Here is a 25657-nt window from a genome sequence, read left to right as displayed (position 1 = left end):
CAAAGATGTCTACAAGGAATTTAAAGGCGGAAGTGTGAGAGTGACCATTTGTTTACGTGAGAAATGATGTGTAAAGGTTTCAGAGAATGTGTTGTGACTTTGCAGAAGTTCTGCAGAATTACGCTGTAGATCAAATAGAGGTTACATTAATTATTATCAGACTGAACTGAGCAGGCATGTGATCACAAAGTGTTCTTCATATCATGACTTTCCTTCGAAAGTAATATGTCAAAATCACTCATTTGATGATTTGAACATGTGTAATGACATTAGCTAATATTGTTCTATTGTAAATACAGTTTTGTTGAAACTGCATGAAAGCTAAATGAGAGGGTGAGAAAATAAATGGTTTTACTTTCAGTCCGTTGACATTTGATTTGCTCCTTCAACACAGGCTGAAGAGGAAGTAACTTACAGTACTATTGACCACATGAAAACTTCAAGACAGGCAATCCATAACTCCAGAAATGGTATGTATAACCAGTATAGGCTGCATGGTTGTACCATTGAAGATGCACGTACAGCATTAAAGTAAACATACTTGTATAGCATATCATTGAAATATTATTGCTAACACTTAAGCAACATTTTAATGTTACTGCTGATAAAGATGAGCGCATCATAACGACTTCTATCGACAGTTTAATCTACAGCACAATATCATATTTATAAACAAATCTTATAAACTGATCATATGATTTCTTTGTAAATCTTTGAGTAACTAGTACCTCCATCAGCCAGGTAAGTGTTGTTCAGTCAACAATATAAAGTATAGCATAAACTTGAAATACTCAAGTAAGGTAAAAGTACCTCGGACTAAGTACAAAGCTTGGGTAAATGTGATTTGTTACTTTCCACCACTGTTCCTCAACAGGTCTCAATTGACTCAGGTTCTCCAGTTAAGTTAACCCACTTATTAGCATTTTGGATACTTATGCATGGATGCTGTTCCCTCACTGAGCAGTAAAGCTATTAAGAACTTCCAGTGCATCTACAGTAAAACTGAGTCAAGTGTGGACCAAGGACCTTGATCAATACATTGGTGTGGTGTTTTATTATTTGCTCTTCAATTGTTGATGCTTCAAACCATCATGACCAGCAGATGATACACCTCAATCTTTTCTTGTTTGTTTGTTTGTTTCTAGCTTATGTGGTTCCCTTCTGCTGTGTTAATGTAAAATAATAAAAATCGTTGATCACAATTTAAAAAAAAAAACACCCAGTGAAAACAACACTGGTACTCACTGTTCAACAGTAGATTTATTTCCATTAGCAATGCAGCACTGCCTTCTACTGGCCAATGGAGTACTCTGTACCATAGGGGCATCCAAGAGGGTAGTTTTTATTTATTTATTCATTCATTGAGCAAGAGGCAGCCAATGACCACAAAGATTACAGAGATGGCTAAATCTGAAACATCTTTTGATCAAAGGCGTCATGTTGCCTTTTTGCCACGCACATTAATAGTAGCTCAACACTCTAGCCACATCAATTTTTACATCATCTGACTAACCAATGGAAGGTAACTTCCTTACAACAGCAGGAACACAGACCTGAACAGTTGCTATTACGAAAATTAGGAAGTAGATGATCAGTCCTGTAGTACATTGGCTTGTGTTGTGTTCTCCTCTCACTCCCCGACATGGCTGTTCATCTTAGCTTCTTTCTCATCCTCACTGGACTCACAGGTAAGACACAAGAATCATTTTATGTTTCTGTGTCTTGTGCTTCTAATGGTCCTAATGGTCATAAGATGATAATAAGAACGACTGTCAGACGAGTAATATCTTCCAGTTTTTATTCCACATAGATTTTGAAGACTATATTTAGCTAGAACGTGAAAAAGCAACTAATGTGAACATCTACAATAGGCAGGTCATGTGAAGGAATAATATTGTTAGTATGTCATTTAAAATGCTGTATTTGTTCTTGTTGCAGGAATTCACAGCATAACTACAGTCAGTAAAGTGTCAGTAAAGACTGGAGATTCAATCTCTATCCCGTGTCTCTATGGTTCACAGCACACAAACCATGTGAAATACCTCTGTAAAGGATATTATTTTAGCTCCTGCTCATATGAAGCTAAAACAAACCAAAGAAATTCAGGAAAGTTTTCAATCTCTGATGACAAAAACCAAAGAATCTTCACTGTGACTATAAATCATCTGACAGAGACAGACTCTGGTTTTTACTGGTGTGCTGTGGAGATGAATGGGCTTGATGTTGAGGAGTATTTTCACCTGTCAGTCACCAGAGGTAAGAGCCCTTAAAGCATCTTTATTCAAATCCTTTGTGACATTTTAACAATTTTGCAGGAAAAACACAAAGGAAGATCTCAGTTTTTGCTCTGGAGACTGTTTTTAATCTACCCACAATTTTCTATTGAATTTGTTTTCCCTTAAGGTACACCCAGACTTTATGTGGATCATCAGGAGATTAAAGCATTTACTGGAGACAAAATAACCATCAATGGTTTCCATGATAACTCTGGAGGAATGAAGTGGTGCAGGCTGGGCGGCTCCTGTGTGACAGAGTCGTCTAGATCAATAGATGGAATATCAGTGACCATCAATGTGGAGCCCCCCAATGTTTTTACTGTGACTATGAGTGGACTGAGGACAGAGAGCAGCGGCTGGTATTTGTGTGTCCAAGGAGACTTCCAGATGCCAGTGCATCTAACTGTTACTCAGAAACCGACCACTGGTAAGTAATTACACATTCATAATATTTGTAAAGTACAGTCATTTGTAAATGTTTAGGTTTAATATAGATGAGATTCTATGATTTATTACTGACATATTACTCTGGTATTCACTGGATTGTATTTACAGTTGCAGGAACAAGCAGTTTAAGCCCCTTTCCACCTGCTCCAGACTCTGTGAATCCCCCAGACCAACCACCAAACACAGATCAGGCTGAACCAGACAGGTCAGAAGGCTTTGTGTCTGCATGCAGCCATATTGCGGGAATGTTTAAACAAATCTGTTTATCTTAATCCATTTGCACTGTTTGTTTTTAATGTATGCAGCAGGGGTCAAGTTGCGCTTATGAGCGTCATCATCCCTTTGAGTTTGCTGATCTTCTTTGTAACGGTGACCTCGTTCATCTGGTTTATGCTAAAAAGACAGAGTAAGTTTCTGCTGAACTTTGATGAATCGAATTTGTGCCAAAATGACTTATTATTTCTATATATTTTTACTTCAAATGCAGAGTATTGAGCATTATTGTCACTCAGCATTGACAGTCAGTAAAATGAGTTTTCACTTTCATTTTTAGAGCGGACCAAAGTAGAATCATCAGCCACAACAACGGTATGATTTTCTGATTCGTATCCCACAACAAAGAAGGAGGCGTGCTATTATGACAATCTGCTTCAATGAAATCAGTAATAAAGATTTCAGGGACTATGTTGTACTGTCCCTTTACAGCTGCAGGGCTACTGTGAACTACGGCTGATGAACATCTAAAAGTTAAAATACATACGATACATCTTAAGAATGAATGTCAACCTTGTTGATCTTTAAGAGGAGAACACAGTCAGCACGAATAGACAGAGACTATATTGAGCAAATATGTGATGACAAATATGGTAATCGGTTTAATGAATGAACCAGTTATGGTTATTGATTCATACTTGGCATTCATTTTCTGCTCTCTGACATTTGGTTGGTTACTTCAATACAGGCTGAGGAGGAAGTAACATACAGCAATGTCAAGAAAAAGAGAAAAAGGACTGTGCGGCAGGTAAAGGACTGTATGAAAATTATTGGGGCTGAAACTTTTTTGTATTTTTTTTTTTCATCAGATTTATTCATATTTTCTTTGGACCCTGCACTCAGCAAAAAGCTAAAGCTGCTGAATAGAAAAAGGGTGAACTATTGTCATGTTCATGTTTCTTATCTGAACGAGTATAAAAAAAACAGTGTGTCACCTTTATGTAAATGATATTTGGTTTGTTCTTTCATCAGGCTGAAGAGGAAGTAACGTACAGTGATGTTAAACATGTGAAGGGGAAGGTAACACATAGCTTGTATTGCACAATGTTACTGAACTGAAAGGCACACACAATCTAATTTCTTATTCCCCACACACATCATTCATTGAATAAAGCAACAAGAAAAGAAGCAAAAACTGTTCAACTGTTCATCTGATCTCTTCTTGTCTGTCTCTTCCTGTTCACCCAGAGGTCAGATGCTGAGATGAAGAGTGATGAAGACGTGACGTACAGCTCTGTGTTTGCAGTAGAACTACAAACTGTACAAAGTGTAAATATTAAGACATCCAAACACAGCCTCATACTGTTTCTCACATTCATCGTGAAGCTTTTTTGGCAGAATTTTTTAGCCACATTAGCAGCGTGTCTGTCTGTCTGTCAGTCACTTTCCACCTAACTGAATTATCACAGCAGCTATTGGATGGATTATTGTAACATATCCCGTATCGTTCATTACCAAAGTGTCCAGCAAATGAATTCCCATCAGCCTCAGCTTTGCTTTATCTTTAATGCTAATCAAGTGGCAGAGTATGTTAGCATTTGAAACTGTGGACATGCTAATATGGCTGTGGACTGTTAGTGTGGTTTATCTTTGATCTTTCTTCCTAATTTTTTTTCTTTGGTTTTCCAACAGGTTCAAGCAAAAGCTGAGGATGTGACATATAGTACGTTGGCTCACCACCAGCAAAACCTGTAAATGTTACCCCTACCTCTACATCTTATCCATCAAGTCAAGTCAGTTTTATTTCTTTAGGCCATGATCACTAATCAGTTTGCCTGGAGTGTCTTTATAGTCTGTACAGCATGTAGAACCCTCTGTCCTTAGACCCCTGTCTGTCCTTCATGGGACTCTTTTTTAAATCATCGTGTTGCAATGTGTTTTCTGCTATTGTTTGATTTTGTGGTAACTTCTTACTCCTTTTTTCCTGATTTTTCAGTTTCCACATCCCTTGAGCTCACTAATGTGTCATGTATTAAGCCTCACAGTGGAAAGTAATCCTGACTTATATTTTTGGGATGTTTTGGAACTTATAGTGTATTTTCTCTCTGTTTTAACTAATTTATTTGTCAATAGATGAGTTTCCATATCTCAATGCACATTCGGACATCTTGCATGTCCGAAAAATCTAATTGAATAAGGCTACACAAACATACTTGAGTATATTGTGTCATAAGATGAGCAGGGAAACAGAATTTCCTCTCGTCAAGGCTGTAACGTAGGTTTTCAAATTAAGAATCACTTAGTGGTTTTCAACAGTCGCATGAGGGGTTGTTTCAGAAATCAAAATCATTTTATTTTGCCACGTTTGAAAAGCCAAAATGACAACCTTTTTCGCAGGAAAATTATATGTCAAAGGTCAAATGGAGGGTGATGCTGTCAAAGAATTACTATTTAAGTTATTATTGGATATTCTGTTGGTGCAGCCATGTTTAATAAATCATCACATTTCAGTTCACATGCTTGGAGCATCTGTCTTTTGTTATTACATTGTGTCTTCAATGGGCCTTGCCCCCAAGTCTGTTGTCATCATTATTCTGAAAGTGCACTGTGGCTGCATAGATATTTCTATATGTACATCATCCAAACAAATGCAAGAGTCGGAGGAAGAGATTTTAACTGTTGCAACTGCCTATTTAGAAAAATCAGGAAGTAAAAAATCAGTCTGTCAACCTTGGTCTGTGCAGTTTTGTCTCACTCTGCTCACTCACCGACATGGCTGTTGATCTCAGCTTTCTTCTCATCCTCACTGGACTAACAGGTCAGTCACAAGGGTCCTGGTGCAAATTGTGTATATGCTGCTATATGCAAACATATACCTTACATTAAATACAACAGTTACATAAATCTTTAAATGTCAGATAAGTTACCCTCCAGTTTTTATCCAATATATTTTGAAGACTATAATGGCCTAGTATGGAAAACAACAGCTAATATGACCATCTACAATAGGGATTGTTGTCAGTGAATATATCCATTAAAATGTTGTATTTGTTCTTGTTGCAGGAATTCACAGCATAACCATAGTCCGTAAAGTGTCAGTAAAGAGCGGAGATTCAATCTCTATCCCGTGTCTCTATGGCTCACAGTACAGAAACAACATGAAATACTTGTGTAAAGGATATTATATTAACTCCTGCTCATATGCCGCTAGAACAAACAAACAGAGTTCAGGAAGGTTTTCAATCTCTGATGACAAAAACCAAAGAATCTTCACTGTGACTATAAATGATGTGACGGATGTGGACACTGATTATTACTGGTGTGCTGTGGAGATTAATGGAGGGGCAGATGTTGGAGAGTATTTTCACCTGTCAGTCACCACAGGTAAGAGCCTTTAAAGTATTTAATGCATATTTAAAATCCTTTGTGCAATTTTAACAGCTTTGGAGGAAAAAAAATGGGGGGGGGGTCCTCATTTTTTATTGCTGTGGACTGTCATTAAGTTTCTATTGAATTTGTTTTCCTTTAAGGTACACCCAGGCTTTATGTGGATCATCAGGAGATTACAGGATTTAATGGAGAAAAAATAACCATCAATTGCTACCATCGTAACCCTGGAAAACTGAGGTGGTGCGGGCTGGACGGCTCCTGCGTGAGATCATCTGGATCGATAAATGGAACAAGAGTGACTATTGATGCTAGAGCCCCCAATGTTTTCATTGTGACTATGAGTGGACTGAGGACAGAGAGCAGCGGCTGGTATGCATGTATCAAAGGAGACTTCCAGATGCCAGTGCATCTCACTGTTACTGAGAAACTGACCACTGGTAAGTACTTTAAGTCATTTGAAATTATAATATTTGTACCACAATTTCTAAATGTTTTGACTTAATACAGAAGTCATATTAGCATTAATTATTGTCCTATTACTGTACTTTTCATTATAAACAAAGCCACAGTGACAGGACATTCAACCAACTTGTCGGACACTTCTGAACATATGAATCACACCAGTGTCTTTGCAAGCGAAGCATCTACTGGGCACCTGAGGTTTGTAGCCCTTGTTTTAACATACAGTATTTAGCACTAAGATTAATTAGCAATAAGGGTTTTGTAAAAGTGTAATGCAGTGTATGACCAAGATGATGAATAGATTTTAAGCTGTATCGTAGGACTGTTTAAATTACACATTGTTTTAAATTAATTTGTATTATGTGCTTAAAATTTTCATACTGCACTTCTTCCAATTGCTTCACAAGTTTCACCATCCGTCTGAGCCTGTTGGTCCTCTTTGTAATGATGACCTTGTTCATCTGGTTTATGGTCAGAAGATACAGTAAGTATTTGGTGATAACTTCATGTAAAAAAATCTGCTTCTTCTGAAATGTTTAGTTCTTCATTGTGAATTGAGAGACGTTAATGGGTGTTTTCACTGTCTCTCTTTTAGAGCTGAGCAAGGAATCATCAACCTCAACATCGGTAAAATATTCTGACAATACCTTTTTCTTGTTGAGGAGATTAACCACAATCAGAACTCGAGCATTGCTTTGATCACAAAGTTATTATGTAATGGTGATCATGGATGGGATCTAATAAAATTGTGCACTCTGACTGTAAGTGACGTTTGTTTTTCTCCTTCAACACAGGAACAACAAGAGGAAGTACGAGACACGAGAAAACCCTCAGGCGAGGTCCTGCAACCCTTAGCTCTTAAAAGCATAATATGTAATACACAACAAAAGCAAGATAAGAAACACATAAGTACATTTAAATGTTTTGTTTTTGTTTTTTTTTACAATCCACACCAGTAAATAAAAAAATTTGAAACTGATCAGAAACAGAAACTTTCATATCTGTCTCTCCTTGTTTCCCCACAGGCCCCATGCAGAGAGTGATGAGGAAGGCATGTAAAGATCTGTGGTTAAAACAACAGACAGAGTGTAAATATTTAAATAGCCAAACCAAGTCTGACACTTTCCACAAATGGTAGTTCAGGATTTTCAGCAGACCATCGTGCTGATGGTGTCACCAAGTTAAAATGTTTACCTTTAATTAAATCACATAATTTTTTCCTTCAAGCTTACATCATTTGTGCTTTGCATTGCAAAGTTTCTTTGCTCTTCCTTCCTCATTTTTATTTTCCGTTTGTTCTCTAACAAGTTGAAACAATTTTGTCTCAGTACCAAGTTTTGTTTTTTTGTTTTTTTGTTTTTTTTGGGGGGGGGTCACCTTTGCCATGCATTTTTATCCACTTCTGCATGTTCAGTATATCTGCAAAACATTTCAAAGATGCACTGGCTTGTTGGCTTTGGCAAGTCTTCGGGCTTGTCTGCAGTATTATTATTATTATTGAGTTTACTGTTCTTATGAAATGTAATTTTATAATCCTTAGTCCTAGTTTAGCCTACAATTTCAGAATATAAAGTCATGTATGTATACTCGCCTCATGTAAACTATTTTTAATGTATGTGCTGTTTTCATTCCTTTCAAAGTTACCGCACATTTATAGCCTATTGCATGTTTAGAGAATAAGTCATGATGTTAAATTGAAGTGAATAAAGAAAACTTACAGTGCATGATGGAGTATTTTTGTAACTTAGTATAATCAGTGTATTGCAGAGTTAAGGAAGAGAGTGTGATGTTGATAAAACCTTATTTTCCTCAGTATTGGAGAGAGAAGAACTGCATTTTTTCCATCGATTTTGCAATTCTTGCTACTGCTGCTCAGTGGCGTGGCTTGTGTCTCTTGGGGCTCCAAGCAAGAATCCCTAGGGCACCCACCCTACCTGTGCACACTGCAAAAATTGGATTTTTGCACACACAAATGCAGAATTTCCAGGACATTTGAGATGAATACTGAAAAAATAGATTAGTGGGTCTCAAAGTGAGGTCCAGGGACCAACAGAGGTCACTGAAAGCCCAGGCCTCTCAATAATCGATGCTGTAAACAAGTGGCCAGGGCTCCCCTTGTGGCCGTGGGCTCCAAGCAACTGCCTGGCTTGCCTGTCCACAAGCCCCGCCCTTGCTACTGCTACAAGTCAGTGTAATGGGAGGACTGCTCTTTTCTTTTGAAATATGGCCTCCACTGACTTTGCACCTGGTATGCATTACATGTATATTATTTGTAGTGTTGGGGAAATCTGTAGGCTAGCTGGTGAAGCTGAAAGAAACTCCTCATTAGAAGTACGAGTTAAGCATAAATTTGACTCTAAAGCAGCAAGCATCACTGCAAGCTACTCTGAAAAAGTAGCGTAAAACATTTCAAAAGTATTTCAAGAAACAGCGACAACTAGGTATGATAAATAAATGCACTCTTTTGTTTGCATGAAAGTATTACCACACAAGATAAATGTAAAGTACAAGCACAAAGTGTTGTTCTTTGAAGCAGTCAGCTATAAAATTATATATGGCTGAGCGTCATCATGGCGATGGATATCGGCCTTTACTTTTTTTAAAATGGGTGAATAACAAACACACACACACACACACACACACACACACACATATAATCTTTTTATTATTTTCAATACACACACACACATATATATATATATGTGTGTGTGTGTGTGTGTGTGTGTGTGTGTGTGTGTGTGTGTGTGTGCACATAATCTTACAATTGACTCCTACTATGACGCAACATGTCGTGAGATGGAGCCATTTTTGCTCAGGCACATATGTGGCCGCCCCGGGTCCTGAGCCGGGATGTGATAGGTCTGGATTTCATTGCAGTACAGTCTCCTTCAGCTCGCCCTCCAACCGGTGACGCCTGCCTCGGCCGTGCGGTGTGAGGAACATCTCTTATAAAGTCACTTTAGTTTACCGCTAGCCCCATCCTCTACTGGTAAGAGAGCTATTTATTCAGTCTGAGGCTGTTAATGAACTCCATAACTGGCCAGAATTAGTTTTTATGCGTGCTGTACACACACCGGCACTCTGTAGGCTAGCAAAGTTAGCTAAGCTAGCTGCACTCGGCATGCTGCGTCTGACACATGTCAAGTAATAGCAGGGGAGTTTTGCGTTGTATTACACGTCTCATGCTGCTGAGAAAGCGACAGAGGTTCTACAAAGATACTTTTAAAAAATATTTATAACTTTTTATTCTAACGTTAGCTATCATTTCGTAAACCTCCCTGTGGCCTAGTTAGCAGCAGTGAGGTAGCTGGCTGATAATGCCAGCGAACTGGCTAATTAACACATCCCGCTAATTGACACTGGCATGCGCCTTGACACGCCTAGCTGTGCCTGCCAATTCACGTGGAGGAGTAGTTTAATCAAGGCCAGACCTGAACTAGGCACTCCAGTGCGGCAAAATGGCTCCTCTCTCACTCAGTAACCTTGTCTAGCAGCTGTCAGAGACCTGTGCTGCTATGCCTACCTGCAGCACGTGAATGCTGTTAACAGTGCTAGGGGCATTTGATTCAAAAATGAAACCTACAATGTAATTGTCAAAGTCAGCAGTCGCACCCTGAACTTAGTAACACGAAGCTTATCTAATATTGGAGAGAGAGGGTTTGGCAGTGTGCAGCAAATGCTGTACAGTCCAGTGTTGTACAGTATGAGCTCAGATACAATAGAAGCAGGTCAGCAGCTGCTGCAGCACGGAGGACCCATGCATCTGTTTTTTAAGATACATCTTGTCATTGAGATATTGGTTATTTAAATATACACTAGCGCAAAGTCTAGCTTTCCACTCAACAGGTGTGACAACCATTTCTTTTGCTTTAAGAATGATTGTCTTGTACACAAGGCAGTGTTTTGCAGAAATCTGAGGAGTAAGAAGTGTGTAGCCTGTTTTTTGCACAAATAGTTGTCAAGCATTTTTAGCTTCATGGCATTTATATACTTTAACTTCACAATTCATTGCATGTATGTGGGCATGAGTGGTACATTTATGAAGGACAACAATCCCTGCCCTGAAGCCTGAAATATTGGTTCCCCTTACATCATACAAAGACCCTTTCCCCATGAGCTTGCTCTGTCTGTAACCGTTTCTCTGACAGACCTTTTATTTGCAGCTGTTAGACTTATACATAAGTCACACTCATCATCACATTTTTGGTTTCTCTCTAACTTCATGGAAATATACTTTAGGTCAGAAAAGTAAGGTGAGCGTCGTGTTTTTGCTTCTATCTACAGATACGATGGCTGTGCCTCCCTCCTATGCTGACCTGGGCAAGTCTGCCAAGGACATCTTCAACAAAGGCTATGGTAAGGTTTCTCACGCTTTGACACTTGATGTTGTCGACAAGCTTTGAAAAGACTTGAACAAAACAAATTGTTTTCTTCAGGATTTGGCTTGGTGAAGCTCGATGTCAAGACGAAGTCAGCCAGTGGAGTGGTAAGGCCGTTTCTTTGCTGATTTAACAATAGAAGACTAACTTACTTCAAAGTCACTCAAGTGGTGAAAGTGCACATTAAATTCATAGGATAATGTACATTTGCAATAGGAAAGTTAAGTAGCAGTTTATGTCTGGCTTATCTGTGTATATTACAAGGGTTGCAAGTAATTATTATTAGCAAATGGTTCAATTATGCTTTTATTCATTTTTGCGATAGAAATATTTAAAATGCATCTCAAAATTTGCTAAAGCCCATGGTGGCATCTTCAAATTGCCCAATGCTATCAGTTTACTATGATGCCAAACAGAGGTGCAAAGACCCACATTTGAGAAGCTAAAACCCAAGACTATTTGGTTTTGAGGCTTGATAATTTACTTAATCAAACACCAAAATTGCTCATTTATACTCTGTCAAAATGACCAGTTGTCTCTGCTCTCTAGATCAGCTAGCTTGACTGACTGAATAAGTTTTTCATTGTCGTTACTTATCCAGAGTAAGTTGTTTTCTCATGATTGTCATTTCTCTAAAATTGTTCCCCACAGGAATTCAAAACATCTGGTTCCTCCAACACTGATACCAGCAAAGTTGCGGGCAGCCTAGAAACTAAATACAAGAGGTCAGAATATGGCCTGACCTTCACTGAGAAGTGGAACACTGACAACACCCTGGGGACAGAAATCACTGTTGAAGATCAGGTTGGTAAAATAATCAAACATGTTGTTAGTTAACAGGTGCCACAGGTCAATGCCTACCCAGTGAACACAGACCGGTATTCATTTCTTTGAATGTCAAATGGTTTCTCTTGTTTCTCACAGATTGCCAAGGGACTGAAATTGACTTTTGACACAACCTTCTCACCAAACACTGGGTAAGATGATATTTATCAATTAATGGAAAAGTTAGCTTCATGTGGTTTTTACTTGAACTCACTGGTCAAAATACTCACTACAACATAGTTTACTCTGCCTGTTGCTTCTCTACAAGAGTCATTTTAGCAACCTGATCTGTGCCATACATGTTTGTGACAAGTGTAGTTGCCGACCATGTGACCCCCCCAATCCCAATATGGAGCTGGTCTAACTGGTAACTGGAACTGGTTTCACACATTTGCTCCAACGATGATTTGCAGTTTGTTGTTCTCTGGGAGGAATAAAAGTGAGCCAGATGCTCATGCAATCCTTAATGCGTTCTTTCTATGAGGTGTTAAATCACATGAGGACACATGGCCCAGAGGAAGCGTATCCTGTTTCATATCAAGTGAGGGGGGGTTTGGTGAGAGTGGAGTGATGTAGCTACAGCCTGGGAAATAAACAGCAGCTTGAGCCAAATGTTGGTTTAAAAACAAGAAATGGAATTTTGGCGGATTCATGGACCTTTGACTCAGCCGTGACTCAAAGGTCCTAATTCAAAGCTGGTTTGTGTTGAAGCCGGCTGATGATTTTTTCAGTGTTCTAGTGATGTGTCCTGTGAAGAAAAACAATGTTCTTATACTGTTTGCTACTTGAGCTGACAGCTGGCAAACTCTTAACCGGTGCACCGGTTAAGAGTTATCTCTGGGGGGATCATAAATGAATGGCAGTACTTCCTAAAGTGGGTGATACGGGGTGCATTAACTGTATTGTGATTTATATCTTCAAACATATTAAAACAGAAGATATAAGAAATATCAAAATGTACATGTGAAACTCAGCAGAGATGAGAAGGAAGTGAGATGGCTCACACAGCAGCTACTTCCATCAGCAACTCCTTCAAGAACAATGTGTTTAATTCAGAATGTCATTGATTAAGACTTTTTAAAAGCATGTTTAAAAGTTGTCAGGATGTAGTCTTAGTTCTGAGTATATTTGGTGACTTAACATTTACTTAACATCTATTAGCATATTTGTGTGAGACAAACATAGTTTACATAGTTTTTACATATGGGATTGTTTCCTATGGAGAAATGAGCAGTAACATTAATAACAGTAATCAGTAACACTCAGACTTTGTCAGCGTTGTTGAGGATCTTGTCTGTTGATCTGCCAAGTTGTGGCCAGTCAGTTGATCTATACAGTGTGAGAATGAGTTTCACGCTCTGGCTGTGCAGAAAGGCAGAGTGTGAGTTAACGCAACAAGATCAATAAACACACAGCTTTACAACATATAAGTATGGTATGCTTTGCATCATAGTTTGGAGGTTTCAGATAATTTGTGTGTTGTTGTTGTGCAAGAAGCTTTTTTTTCTGCCTAATCTGACTTGATTGAGGTTTCAGTTAAGGTTGACCAAAGCTGGGTTTCTCATCAACAGCAAGAAGAGTGGCAAAGTCAAGACCGCCTACAAGCGAGAGTACGTTAACTTGGGCTGTGATGTCGACTTTGACTTCGCTGGACCCACCATCCACGGCGCTGCTGTCGTCGGCTACGAGGGGTGGCTCGCCGGTTACCAGATGACCTTTGACACTGCCAAATCCAAGATGACCCAGAACAACTTTGCCATTGGCTACAAGACAGGAGACTTCCAGTTGCACACCAATGTGTAAGTCGAGTGCCTTTCACTTAAAGATGGGATTTTACAATCTGTTTGTATGCAGAATTTGTTCCCCAAATCTGTAAATATTTTAAAAAAGTTTGTTGTTTATTGTGTGTCTAATGAAGCAGCAGGGAAGATGATGGGCACATTAATTTAGCAATTACAACAAGATGTTAAATGGCAATTTCCAGACAAAGCTGCAGCTATAACAGTTAAATGTGTGGTGGTTGCCATGACTGCCAGTTTACAAGTCATGTGGAAAAACTCAACTGTTGCTACACTTCTCAAAATGCCAACAGTGAAGTCATTTGCCCGCCACTTAAGCTTTTTTTCCCCGATCAACAAGCTTTCCCAGTCTGTGACAAACCCCTCGTAGTAAAGAAACTGAAAGCAAAGAAAGTGGATGAATATGCTTCTGCGAGCTGATGGCAACACCTCCACAATGAACACCACCTTTAGTTAGACACCCTTATTTTGCCTCCTGTAGCATGAGATCTCTCCTATGCTTATGATCTTTAAAGCAACGATGGAGCTGAATTTGGAGGCTCCATCTACCAGAAGGTGAGCGACAAGCTGGAGACGGCGGTCAATCTGGCCTGGACCGCCGGCAGCAACAGCACACGCTTCGGTATTGCAGCCAAATACCAGCTGGACAAGGATGCCTCCGTCAGTGTAAGTTGGGCAGCAGAGGCTTTCAGAGCAAGGCAGATGAGGCAAAAGAATGTGATTATTAATTGTCACCAACTGACTTGTGTTTTTTTTTCTCCATAGGCTAAAGTGAACAACAATAGCCTTGTTGGTGTTGGGTACACCCAGACACTTAGACCAGGTAAGTTGTTTTCTGACAGGTTTGTGGACAGCTGAAGGATGTTTATCAATGAAGTTATCATACACAGTTCTGAGGTTGAATAGCTCTGTTTTGTGGTGCACAAGTCTAGACTCCACACTAGAGTCCTTCCTTGTGCACAGCACTTCAGTTTTAAGCAAACGCTCCATATACTTGACCTAGAATAAATTCATTTATAGCAACACTTTAACAGCTTGAGAAAAGCAGTTTTGCCTTCGCACTTGTAAAGGCTAATTTTGGTTCCTCTCGCCTGTGCAGGTGTGAAACTCACCCTGTCTGGCCTGGTCGATGGCAAGAACATCAACGCAGGAGGCCACAAGCTGGGTCTGGGCTTGGAACTGGAAGCCTAAGCTTTCTTCATACTGCAAGGGACTAGGGAATATCAGAAGAATCTGGCCTTAAATGTATGTCCAACTCAAACCAGCAAGGGGGATATCTTTGGCGAGATTGGTTCAAAGGTTTATGACAACAAACTCTAACTTGTTGAGTACCACTTCAAGTTGGTGCTTCTGTCATTGGTATATTTTACCTTTGTCGCTTTTTACTTTGTAGTCGCATCTATACAAGAGACAGTTGGTGGCATATTATTTATAAATCATGTCATTGTTCCTCTCCAGTACTGCCATAATAATGAAATCCAATACAATCCCTTTGCCTGTCATCATCTGTCTGTGTGGCTTTATTGTAATGATCCCAGACGCTCTTGTTTTTTTGTGAGGACGTTGGTGTACGGTTTTGTGTGGTGAGCATTTTCATACCTTTCTGGTTTTACAGTCACCACCATCTGATATTCCTTTGTCATCCACACAGTTTTCCTTTTTAATCATGTTACGTACACTAGGCTTATTCTGCTATTATTTAAGTACTGCTGCACCCTTCCTGCTCATGCACACAAGGACGTACTAAAGCTCTGTAATGTTTTGTTTTGTGACGGCCGTCAGGGTTTGTGATGTTCTGTTAAAGCTCCCTTTAAACTGGGCAGTTTTCGGGGTTGCTTAAAGCTGGGTCTGTAAGTCTGAGAGAAGCCTGTACACTTGGCCGACCAAGCAGAATTACTTTTTGTTCATTCTGTGCTAACAGACAACTGGGGGGGGCACATAATTAACGTCGCAGTAATGCCAAACAATCATTGTCCGGAAGAGGTGTAAATTAAATTTGCACCTGTGCACACTCGGAAAGTTCTTCCTTGTTTTGGGCAGAGATGGAGCCCGCAGGAATCTTGGAGGTCCTTATGTGTATGTTTGAATTTTCAATAAAGTCTTTGAACTCCACAAAACTCATTTTCAATATGTCATATCGACGTGCCACTAATAAGTAGCTTGTTTGGTGGAGGTTAAAGGTCCCATATTAAGCACATTTTCTGTTTCGTGCTTTTATTTTGGGTGTCTTCTCGGTGCCTGTCGGTGCCTGTCTCTCTAAGATCCCCCTCCCAAAAAGCCCATCTGCTGATTGGTCAGCTCTCATAGGCCTGAGCAGGCACTGCCCACCATGTTTTCAAATCCACTCTGCCTATGTTTACGAAGTCACAACCATGCTGGGGTCACAGCTGAGGGCGGTAACTGGTTTCCTTAATGAACTCCTAACAGCTTGTGTATAGAGTTTTTGTTGCTTTCACAATGTTGATACAGATTATAATTTAAAAAAAAAAAAAATCTCACGTTCCACACTATGGGACCTTTAACTTTTCAGAGACCTGTATCATATAGAGTGGGCTCTGATTGGTTGCACGTGTGCTAATAATTCATGAATAGGCAACAAGCATGATTAGGCATGTTTAAGTACTTTTCTTCACAGAGGAAACAAGGTTGCTTAAGAACCTGAAGCAGCTTCAGAAAAAGTTAAAAAAAAATAAAATAAAAATCCTGCAAGTTTTTTAAAAGAGCGACGTCATGCTGTATGTTCAGACTGTTCAGTGTCTTCAATAGAAGCACAGTTGCCCAGTCCTCTGTGCGCTTTTACACACCTGAATTTAAGCATGGTTTCTGCCATTCTTTCTTGCAATGAGAGCCAGCTCTTGTCAGATTTAACGGGGAGCATCAAAGCTGCTTTTTTCAAGTCCTATAAACGTGCCAGTGCTGATGTGCCACTCAAGCAGGAACTCACTTTGATGCCAAGTTCCTGGCTGTGTGCTTTGAGTGTTAAGAGGTGTTTTAAGTGATATTTTGGGAACAATGATGCATAATTTCACTGCAAACTCCTCTTTATTTTTGGAATATTTGTTTATACTCAAGTGTTGGATGGATAGAGGCATGTGCACTCTAAAGTCTGTTATGAATGTCTCTAGTGTGCAGGCTTAAAACCTTGCAGCAGGGATAAACTAAAAGGAAATGGAAGCTGCTCTATAAAGGAGACAAAGCCCAATGCGGACCAACTGAAGTTAAACCCAAAGAGGTCAAAAGACTGTTTCTGTGGACACAAAGCGACACTGGGCAGTAAACAAGGAGATTATGAATCAAAGAGCACTAGCTGTCATGTTTTAAGGTAGCAGTGATCTACATTTAGCCTGTAATGTGCATCTATCCACATCACCCATTTTACCAGATTTGCATGTTTGAGTGACAAAAATTAGGCTTGAGATGGGCGAAGCGTTTTATCCACAACAGAATACAGAATATTCAGAGTTTTTTTTTTTTTTTTTTAAATGTTGCATTTATTTGTCAGCACATACCAAAGCAAATGAAGACAGACACACATTCAAATTGCGTCTTTTACATTCATGATTACATTAGTGAAGTCAAAGGATTTGAATACATCACAGGCTGATTTGAAGTTGAAAGGCGAAGCTGCTGCAAACATTGGAGGAATCATGCTCTCTCCTTTTAAGTTGATCATCCTGAAGAGAAGGTTACAGCTTTGAGCTTTCGTCTCATTGCTTGCCTCAGTTTAAGCCTTAAGTTTGCATCAGCGTTTGATAAGCCATTCTCTCTATTTTTAGCTTCACTATCTGTCTCAACGCATCAACTGCTGTCTGACTGAATTTAAGGTGGAATGTCCTTCATCCTCGCTTCCTCTGCCTCATCAGATGTTTCTCCCTGTTGGGCTTTTTGGAGCGTTTTCCTCGTTTTTCTCTGGCTTGCTGCTCTCCACCGTGACGGTTTTACCTTGAGGATCATTTATTTTCTCTGAAACTTCAGACTGCTTTGATTTCTGAACCTGGCTGCTCTCCGGCGCCCCCTGATGTAACTCTTTTATTTCAGCCTTGGCAGTTGTCTTCTCCACTGGCATCTCAGCTTGGACAGTCTGGGTTTTATCACCGCCGCTTGGCTTCTGATCGTCCGCTTCAGGACGACTTTCCGCCTCAGATTTGAGAGATGGCTCTTTATCTTGGCCTTTATTGCTATCATGTTTAGCATCTTGAATGCTTTTTGCTACTTTATCCTCACCTTCTGCAGCTTTAGATTCACTGATTTCCTTTGGCTCTGTATGGCTGTTTTCCTTTTCCTCACTCTCGGCTGTTGACCTTGACGATACTTGAGCCTTTTCCGAAAGCTTCTCTGTCTCTACGGACAAAGTGCTCTTTGTCTCTGCTGTACAATCGCTGGTTTTCTCAGCTGTTACCAAAGCCAGAGCGTGAACCTTATCCTGCACTTGAACAACACTGCTTAGCTCTTGAGCTTTGTCTGATTCTTTGGACGCCTTGGCCGAGGTCTCGTCAGCAGGCTTCTTCGCTTCATCAGATTTTTTCTGAGGTTCCTCCTCTGCACGGACGTCTGGCTTTAAGTCATCTGCTTTTGAAGACAGGTCTCTCTGATCTGTTACCATTGTCACTGCAGCTTCTTTCTCTTCTTTTGTGTTTTCAGCTACCTTTTGATGTTGTTCATTTTCTCCCTCATCATTGCTCTCACTTAATAAAACTTTGCTTTGAGTATTTTTATCTCCACCACTCTCCCCTTCACTGTCTGCTGCTTCAGTCTCCTCTGACTCTTCTTTACTTTTCTGACCTTTTTCACCATCATCCACCCCTGCAGGACTCCCATCATCTCCTCCATTCACTGAATTTCCCACAGATGCTACTTGATTCTGCTCACTATCAGACACCTGCTCACCATCTCCCTCTCGACCGTCTTTACTACCCTCCTCTTCCTCACTGCCCCCTCTACCTCTTTTGGTACACTCCTGCTCATCTTTTCCCACCTCTGTCTCCTCCGATCCTGTCTCCTCAAACTCTGACATCTCGATTTCCCGGGTGGTCTCTGTTATGATCTCCTCTACAAACTTGTACTGGGGCTCAGCTCGTCTGTGCGGCCCTCCCGGGCGGCTGAGGCGAGGCAGGGTGTAAACGGGGGACTGGTGGTAGATGTAGGGCAAGGAGATGTGAGTGTCTGACATCGAGGAGAGTCGAGCCTCCTCACCACAGAGAAGTTTCCTGCAAGATAGGAGACACAGATTTTATGTGCAATGACCGATGTACACAATTGAAGCTGAATTTATTTTAATCCACATTAATGAGAAAGACTTGAGGCAGGTGCAGCCACCGCTGAAGGGCATTGACCTTATAAGTGAAACTTAGAGAATTTTCTGTCTTTAAATACAGTTTTATTTTAATTTATTTATTCCCTTAGTGAAACATTGTTGTTGTTGATGTTTGCATGAGACTCTTTTCAGTTGGATTATGCTTTAATGCAGCAGTCATAGTAGATGATGAAAGTTTGTGCAATGATAAAAAATAACAGAATTCTATACAATTACAATACATAGATTTTTAATAATCTTTTTACCCCCCAAATTGTTTCTTTGGTAATAATACTGAGGGCTGGCACTAGAAAACTATTTGACCTGAAGCTCCGGTGGATGCAGCACACCTCACCTGTAAGACAGGATCTCCACATCCAAAGCCATCTTCACATTTAGCAGGTCCTGGTATTCCCGCAGGTACCCAGACATGTCGAATTTGCAGCTGATGAGCTCATTTTCAAGGTCTTTGATTGTGTTCTGGAGCCAGAGAGAAAGGACGACGTGTTACTGGACATAAACGTGCACGTGAACGCTGAACGTGGTTTTATCAAAGAGAAAAAGAAGAAGAAGAGGTCTCACCTGGTAATGAAGCATTTCCTCCCTGTGGCGATCCTCGACGTCATGAAGTTGCTTCTCCAGCGCTTCCCTGATGCCTTTGCTGCAGTCCAGTTCGATGTTCTTGGCCTGCAGGCGCCTCCTGTACTCCTGAATCTCCTGCTGAGTCGCCTTTAACGCCTCCCGTTTGATCTCAGCTGCCTCCGTTAATCTTGCAAACTGACATCGGAAAGTTTCTCCTACCTGCTGGAAGTCGGACACGGTATGACCTTCCAGTTGCGCCCTGATGTCCCTGAGTGCCGCAGTGACGCCGGGGTTGCCAAATTCATGCGCCTTGACAGTCACCTGCGCAGCCTGGATTTGGTCAAACATCTCTGACACCTCGGCCTCATGGTTTCTCTTCAGGGAGTGGATTTCGTCCACGAGAGCCTGCGCTTTCTTGTCCAGCTGTAGTTTAGCCTGATACGCGTCGCTGATGTCCTTCTGCAGGACCACAATGTTGCTCTCGGCGTCTGATTTGCTCCGCGCCTCCTGTTCGTGTTGTCTTCTCAGGCTGGACAGCTCGTCCTCTAAATTCACACGCTCAATTTCAATCTGATGCTTCTGGTGAGTGATATCCTGAACCAGTTGTCTCAGTTTCCTGAGCTCGGGTCCGTACTCCTCCTCCAAACAGGATGCGGGTTTCGCTTTGCCCCTGATCTCCTCGATCTCTCTCTCAAGCAGATGATTGTGGTGCTCCAGATGGCGCACCTTCTCTATGAACCCCGCAAGACGATCGTTCAGGCCGTGCATCAGCTCCTTCTCATTAAACTTTCCAGATAACGGGTTGGTCAGATTCATGCCCGTGGACGCGTCTCTAATCACGACACCGGTATCTAATGTCGACCTCTTCGCTTTATGTTGCAAATACTCATCTGGAGTGATCCTGCGCGGGAAGACGAATGCGTTATCCATGCCTTGAGTCGTGCTGTCCGGATGAATCTCCGGTGCAGAGTAGCTCCATGCGGACTTTTATAACCGTCGCCATCTGCTCGGTATGCAGAACGGAGCTGTCCGCGGTGCTGAAAAGGTGTAGCGTCAGCTGATGCGTTAATGAGCGCTTACACTACAGTTTGTCGCAGGCAGCAGTGACGTGGCTCAGCTGACAGGAGATGACAAGACAGTCAGCCCTCCCTCCGTTATTATTATTATTATTATTATTAACATTATTATTATTATTGTGTCGGGGAGCTTAAGGTTTCCCTCATTAATAGCACGTCCAGCCGTTTCAACATCACCTTGCTTTACTGCATTTAGCGGATGACGTCACATTACAGATACTTCCTGGACAGGTTTGAACTCACCATAGACATTGAACATAGTGCCCGAAATCAAGTCACTGGGTTGCTTCCAGCAGTGCAGCATTCACTCTGTAAAACGCACAGTTTGTTCAGTTTTGTGTACTCAAGTACTAAGACACACTTCTGACGTACTTGTACTGTGTTTACATTTTGTGCTGTTTTAGAGTTCTTCACTATAGTCTGGAGGGAGGTGTTGCACTTTTTTACTCCACCTTAAGTCCATTCTGCTGATAATATGTCTGTACTTTTCAGCACTTTTCAGTCTGCACTTAGAATGCAGGACTTTTACTTTTAATGGAGTATTTTTTTTTCTTTATTTCTTTATTTTTCATGATGTGAGACACTACAGTGACATATAACAAGACAAAAAAGGGGGGAAAAAACATAAAACATACATACTTATATACCCTCCAAGCCCCACTTCCCCCATTCACCCCCAAATCCCTTCACATTCTATCCATGTAATTGAGTATATCTACTTTTTACTTTGACTAAAGGATCTGAATACCATAGGCAAACATATACACCACAGCAATATGTTCAGCCTGCTTGTGACTTTAACAAAGTATTTCTACACTATAGGACTTCCACTTTCACTAGTACTTCTTCCACCACTGTATATGTTTAAATTTAATGCCAGCATGTAGATTTGGTGGTCATTTGCCTGCCAAACTCATGATTAAACTATTAGGTGTAACACATGAAATATGTTTGTTATTTGAGCTTTTACAGGCTGAATTGTTCCGTTTTTGAAAGCATCAAATCATATTTTCACTTTGCAGCCATTTAACTAGTAAAACATATAGAAAAAACACATTGCACACAATACACATGTTGTATGGGGCTCCTATATGTTTTTTTTTTCTGTCTAGACTAATACAGTTTAACACCTCGGGCCGATGTAGACTTAAATAATAACCTTCTTGTTTGTTCTCTGCAGCCTCTTTAACTGTTGTTAAAGAAAGGGAGTGCTGCTTGCCTTCAGCGAGAACTAGAACAAGAATGTTTTACAATCAAGCTGCAGTTAAAGTGGAATGTTTTACCATTTCTTCACACAGCTCTGAAGTGTCATGCATAGAAAAACCATTAGATCACAACAATTTAAGACACTCAGTGGTGTGATAACGCACCAATAAAGGCTTCTGTGTTCATCTCACTATAAAGAGCTTAACTGAAGCTTCTTTAAATGTCTTTAGCTTCCCTCGGCTTTATTCCACTTACATCATTTTGCTATTTTGATGTGTGAGCTGCTGTGTTAATGTACCTACAAGTAGAGCCGATCACATCAGCCTGTAAACAAAATGACATGTTCTGTGACAAAGAAAAGCAAACCACGTGTTTTAAATATTTATCTGATCCCGAGCTTTAGTACTGTGGTATTTACTGATCTAGGAATAACGTCACTTTGACGCTTGAAACTGTATATTTGTTTATATGTTTTTTTTTTAGCACTTATGATTGCTGTTCTTGTAAAGGCAGTAAACACATGCAATGATTGTTGGAGCTGACAAACAAGTTGAGAAGGTAATGTACTCCACATGTGATGTTAAATTTATTTTAATTTAATATCAAAACTAAAGCAGCATTAGGACAAACGTGGAACTTTCAGCGTTTGATGGCAATGGTCAGCCCGTCGCCCACAGTGAGCATGCTCAGATCAATCCTCTGGTCCTGGTGTAGCTTCTTATTGAGAGCATCCAGACCCTGGGAGGTGACGTCATTGGGAGCAGGATTCACGACCCTGCCGCCCCACAGCACCTTCAAACACAGTGACAACAGAGCTGCTTCATACTGTACACCCCTCAGTGTGTTCTATGACAGATGCTCAGCCGGCTCGTGTAAGGCGTACTTACATTGTCGATCGCAATGACGCCCCCTTTTCGTATGAGCTCAAGGGACTTTTCATAGTACCTGTCATAGTTGAACTTATCAGCGTCGATGAACACAAAGTCAAATGTCCCAGCTTCCCCAGCTGCTATCAGTGCATCTGATGAAACAGAGGTGACAATTAAAATGCAAAAGTGATTTTCAGCAGAAATCTTGACTCCGATTAAAAGCACTTACCCAGTGTCTTCAGGGCCATCTCATGTCGTATATCTACCTTGTTTTCAACTCCAGCCTGCACAAAGGGTTAAATTGTGTGAAGTGAGAGTTGTGCAATGATTTAAAATGTTTTTCTTCTTCCTGTAATTGTTTTCTAAGGAGAATGTCAGGCAAGGCTGAAACAGGGCTTGATTTTACTGCTTGGCTTTGCATCTTGACGTGACACCGTTTCCTGAGCAGACACCTTTTTGCTCTCCAGCCGGCAGCATGCTGTCATACTGACAGAGGGCAGATGTACAGCATGCTGTCTGCTGCACAACCTGGATCTGACAGAAGCAACAATCAATCCTACTGTACTTGCAAAATGCCACATTCAAATGTTGCACAAGTGGCAGGTTGTGTAATCCAATCTGTACTATTACAGATGTAAGATTGAAGGTTTCATGAACAAAGTTTTTCAGTATCTCCTTTTATCATGTGTAGAACATGATGCTTTATGACAGCCGTTTAGAAAGAAATTCTCTCACCTCTTTAAAAAACGGTTTGGCAATGTTCACATAGCTTTCTTCTATTTCACAAGCCACCACAGCTCCATTCTCTGGCATGGCCAGCGCCATGCTCAATGCATTGTACCCTGTGTACATCCCTGCAATCGAATGTTGACTGAATAAGACAAAAATTCAAGATGGTTAAAGGATAAGAGAGTCCACTGTGGGAGCAAAGAAAGGACCATATGTAGGTTTGAATCTCATTAACAACTGAATACTGAGTCCTAAGATTTAATCAATACTTAATGGTGGAATCTGAATTCTTCCAATGCCACTTATAGCACTGAAACCCACATAAAACACAGAGCAATTTTAGGTTGTGCAGTTTCACTCATTCATTTCAGTTCAGAAAACCCAGTTGCTCACATTGGATTGGTTAAATTCAGACAATCAAACATCATTAAGCATCAATGCTCCTATCAATCAACAACTGAGCCTGATTGGAATCAATCAGATCTCTGTCCTGCCAGGTCATTTAAAAATGTTTCAGAGCTGTAAAGTCTGCAGGATTTGATTTTCAACATTAAGTATTCAGTAGTGGTTTCATTTCACACTTGCATATGTTTAGCTGCATCTGAAATTCCATCATTATGATCCTTTTTTACTCCCATAGTCTCTATTTGATCTCACCAATTTCAATAGCTTTGGTTGCATTCATCAGTTTAATGAGATTTGCCATAAACTGGGCCTGTTCACTGGCGACCATCATGACACTCCACGGGTCTTCAAGGGTTTTCTGAAAAGAAAATAGAAAATAATTGAACATGTATAATCATATTGTCTGACTAAAGGATATACAACATATTCTGGTGCTCCTCACTGGTGGTAGCTGTGTAGTGTTGTTTGGGTATGTGCCGCCCTCTAGTGGTCAAAAATTAAACTGCTTAGATCCTGAAATGATCTGCACTGGTAGATTATGTATTATTTATAAATTTGTTGTAGTTGCATAGAAATTAAGATAGTAAATGACACAAAACACAAATCAAATCAAATTCTAAGCAGGTGTGTCTTCAGCTGCTTTTTAAAAGTTTCGAGTCTTGATCTGAAATCCAGTGGCAGGCAGATCCAAACTTTAGAAGCACCAAACTTCAAAGTCACAGTCATCTTTGGTTTTCAGCCTGGAGCAGCGGATGACCAGCCAGCGTTCGTCTGACCTGAATAAGCTGCTGATGGCTTCGGCATGTTGATCAACGTCGGCAGGCGCCTGCCCATGTTAAGCTAAAGGTGATCTAAAGAATTTCAAGTTTTAAGAAATCAACTTGGGGCTAAAATGGGATCTTTTGGTTTGAGGTTGAGCAGCATCATACTTAAACACAAGACAAGTAACAAGGGAATAACAATGGTCAGTGTGTGACTGCTAAAGTTATCAGCAGCAGAATGAGGCCCGAGTGTGTGAGGGCTCGCTGGTTCTCTGGTTGTCTTACCAGCCTGAGTTTGGTGAGGACCTCGTGCTCCCTCAGTGAGTTGTTAACAACATACTGCAGCACAGGATCGCTCTTCCCTCCGCTGTGGCTCTTCCCCATTAAGGCAGACTTTCCCACACCTGACCGATGAGGAACAGCAGCTACCGTTACCAACAATCCCAGACTGTCTGTTACCCTCCAGATTGTAAAACCAGCATCTCGTACCTGTCAGTACAACAGCAAGTCCGATGCAGAGAAGCACTTTAATATCCGCAGCCATTGTGTTCCGGGCCCTTTCTTGCTAAAGAGAGGCTGAGCAGTTTTATTTTAGACTCACTGAATCTCTCTGTCAGTCCCTTTTTGTACACTGCTGTGTGTGTGTTTGCTCTGCGTGACCTTTGAGAGGGAAGCTCAAGTTATTGATTCTGACTGAAGAGTTAAAGTACAAAAGTCAGCACATTTTTGTCGGATAGATGATTTTTATATCAAACTGGAAATGTAGACTTTTGTAGGCCTATTATTTTTTTAAAGACATGCAATAATATGATTAAATCACTGAAATTCAAAGTAGTCCCAGGACAATGGCCTCTCACCGAGCCAATTATTCTCAGCTCAGTTTTTTCTTTTTATTTGCTGAAGCCAAAAATCTCAAAATACCACAGATAGTCTGCCAGTTATTTT

The 25657-nt window shown here is 40.6% G+C and overlaps 5 protein-coding genes across 5 annotated transcripts; 3 read left to right on the top strand and 2 right to left on the bottom strand.

Moving 5' to 3' along the window:
- Positions 1–1617: 1617 nt before the first annotated feature.
- On the top strand, positions 1618–5410 carry LOC143328434 (polymeric immunoglobulin receptor-like). Its single transcript, XM_076743566.1, has 10 exons — positions 1618–1688; positions 1939–2256; positions 2404–2703; positions 2832–2928; positions 3029–3129; positions 3277–3311; positions 3685–3744; positions 3969–4016; positions 4185–4265; positions 4629–5410. Exons 1-10 carry the CDS (start codon positions 1643–1645, stop codon positions 4689–4691), a joined length of 1149 nt encoding a protein of 382 aa, XP_076599681.1. The 5' UTR covers positions 1618–1642; the 3' UTR covers positions 4692–5410.
- A 298-nt stretch (positions 5411–5708) lies between these two features.
- LOC143328321 (polymeric immunoglobulin receptor-like) lies at positions 5709–7847 on the top strand. The gene is made up of 5 exons (XM_076743395.1): positions 5709–5754; positions 6000–6320; positions 6467–6763; positions 7583–7622; positions 7814–7847. The coding sequence occupies exons 1-5, from the start codon at positions 5709–5711 to the stop codon at positions 7845–7847; spliced, it is 738 nt and encodes a 245-aa protein (XP_076599510.1).
- Positions 7848–9643: 1796 nt separating this feature from the next.
- On the top strand, positions 9644–15293 carry vdac2 (voltage-dependent anion channel 2). Its single transcript, XM_076743277.1, has 9 exons — positions 9644–9777; positions 11073–11144; positions 11225–11274; positions 11819–11971; positions 12092–12144; positions 13564–13791; positions 14307–14457; positions 14557–14614; positions 14891–15293. Exons 2-9 carry the CDS (start codon positions 11078–11080, stop codon positions 14980–14982), a joined length of 852 nt encoding a protein of 283 aa, XP_076599392.1. The 5' UTR covers positions 9644–9777; positions 11073–11077; the 3' UTR covers positions 14983–15293.
- A 1977-nt stretch (positions 15294–17270) lies between these two features.
- LOC143328568 (uncharacterized) lies at positions 17271–20763 on the bottom strand. Its single transcript, XM_076743771.1, has 3 exons — positions 19667–20763; positions 19440–19564; positions 17271–18998 (listed from the first exon to the last, which is right to left on the bottom strand). The coding sequence occupies exons 1-3, from the start codon at positions 20594–20596 to the stop codon at positions 17651–17653; spliced, it is 2403 nt and encodes an 800-aa protein (XP_076599886.1). The 5' UTR covers positions 20597–20763; the 3' UTR covers positions 17271–17650.
- Positions 20764–22587: 1824 nt separating this feature from the next.
- comtd1 (catechol-O-methyltransferase domain containing 1) lies at positions 22588–25256 on the bottom strand. Its single transcript, XM_076743783.1, has 7 exons — positions 25202–25256; positions 24998–25116; positions 24204–24309; positions 23553–23671; positions 23047–23101; positions 22836–22969; positions 22588–22740 (listed from the first exon to the last, which is right to left on the bottom strand). Exons 1-7 carry the CDS (start codon positions 25254–25256, stop codon positions 22588–22590), a joined length of 741 nt encoding a protein of 246 aa, XP_076599898.1.
- Between the last annotated feature and the right edge of the window lie 401 nt (positions 25257–25657).

The sequence above is a fragment of the Chaetodon auriga genome, chromosome 11 (assembly GCF_051107435.1).
Source record: "Chaetodon auriga isolate fChaAug3 chromosome 11, fChaAug3.hap1, whole genome shotgun sequence".
NCBI lineage: Eukaryota > Metazoa > Chordata > Actinopteri > Chaetodontiformes > Chaetodontidae > Chaetodon > Chaetodon auriga.
The sequence above is the reverse complement of the archived record's forward strand: the minus strand, read 5'-3'. Positions and strand labels throughout refer to the sequence as shown.

Coding starts and splice junctions, on each gene's coding strand:
- LOC143328434 (XM_076743566.1), top strand. CDS start 1,643: ATGGCTGTTCATCTTAGCTTCTTTCTCATCCTCACTGGACTCACAG. Junction 1,689..1,938: donor CATCCTCACTGGACTCACAG/GTAAGACACAAG, acceptor TTCTTGTTGCAG/GAATTCACAGCATAACTACA. Junction 2,704..2,831: donor TACTCAGAAACCGACCACTG/GTAAGTAATTAC, acceptor TTGTATTTACAG/TTGCAGGAACAAGCAGTTTA.
- LOC143328321 (XM_076743395.1), top strand. CDS start 5,709: ATGGCTGTTGATCTCAGCTTTCTTCTCATCCTCACTGGACTAACAG. Junction 6,321..6,466: donor TCACCTGTCAGTCACCACAG/GTAAGAGCCTTT, acceptor TTTTCCTTTAAG/GTACACCCAGGCTTTATGTG. Junction 7,623..7,813: donor AGACACGAGAAAACCCTCAG/GCGAGGTCCTGC, acceptor GTTTCCCCACAG/GCCCCATGCAGAGAGTGATG.
- vdac2 (XM_076743277.1), top strand. CDS start 11,078: ATGGCTGTGCCTCCCTCCTATGCTGACCTGGGCAAGTCTGCCAAGGAC. Junction 11,972..12,091: donor AAATCACTGTTGAAGATCAG/GTTGGTAAAATA, acceptor TGTTTCTCACAG/ATTGCCAAGGGACTGAAATT. Junction 14,458..14,556: donor ACAAGGATGCCTCCGTCAGT/GTAAGTTGGGCA, acceptor TTTTCTCCATAG/GCTAAAGTGAACAACAATAG.
- LOC143328568 (XM_076743771.1), bottom strand. CDS start 20,596: ATGGATAACGCATTCGTCTTCCCGCGCAGGATCACTCCAGATGAGTAT. Junction 19,565..19,666: donor AGGAAATGCTTCATTACCAG/GTGAGACCTCTT, acceptor CTCTGGCTCCAG/AACACAATCAAAGACCTTGA. Junction 18,999..19,439: donor GTGGAGATCCTGTCTTACAG/GTGAGGTGTGCT, acceptor CCTATCTTGCAG/GAAACTTCTCTGTGGTGAGG.
- comtd1 (XM_076743783.1), bottom strand. CDS start 25,256: ATGGCTGCGGATATTAAAGTGCTTCTCTGCATCGGACTTGCTGTTGTA. Junction 24,310..24,997: donor TCCTCACCAAACTCAGGCTG/GTAAGACAACCA, acceptor TTTTCTTTTCAG/AAAACCCTTGAAGACCCGTG. Junction 22,741..22,835: donor GCGTCATTGCGATCGACAAT/GTAAGTACGCCT, acceptor CTGTGTTTGAAG/GTGCTGTGGGGCGGCAGGGT.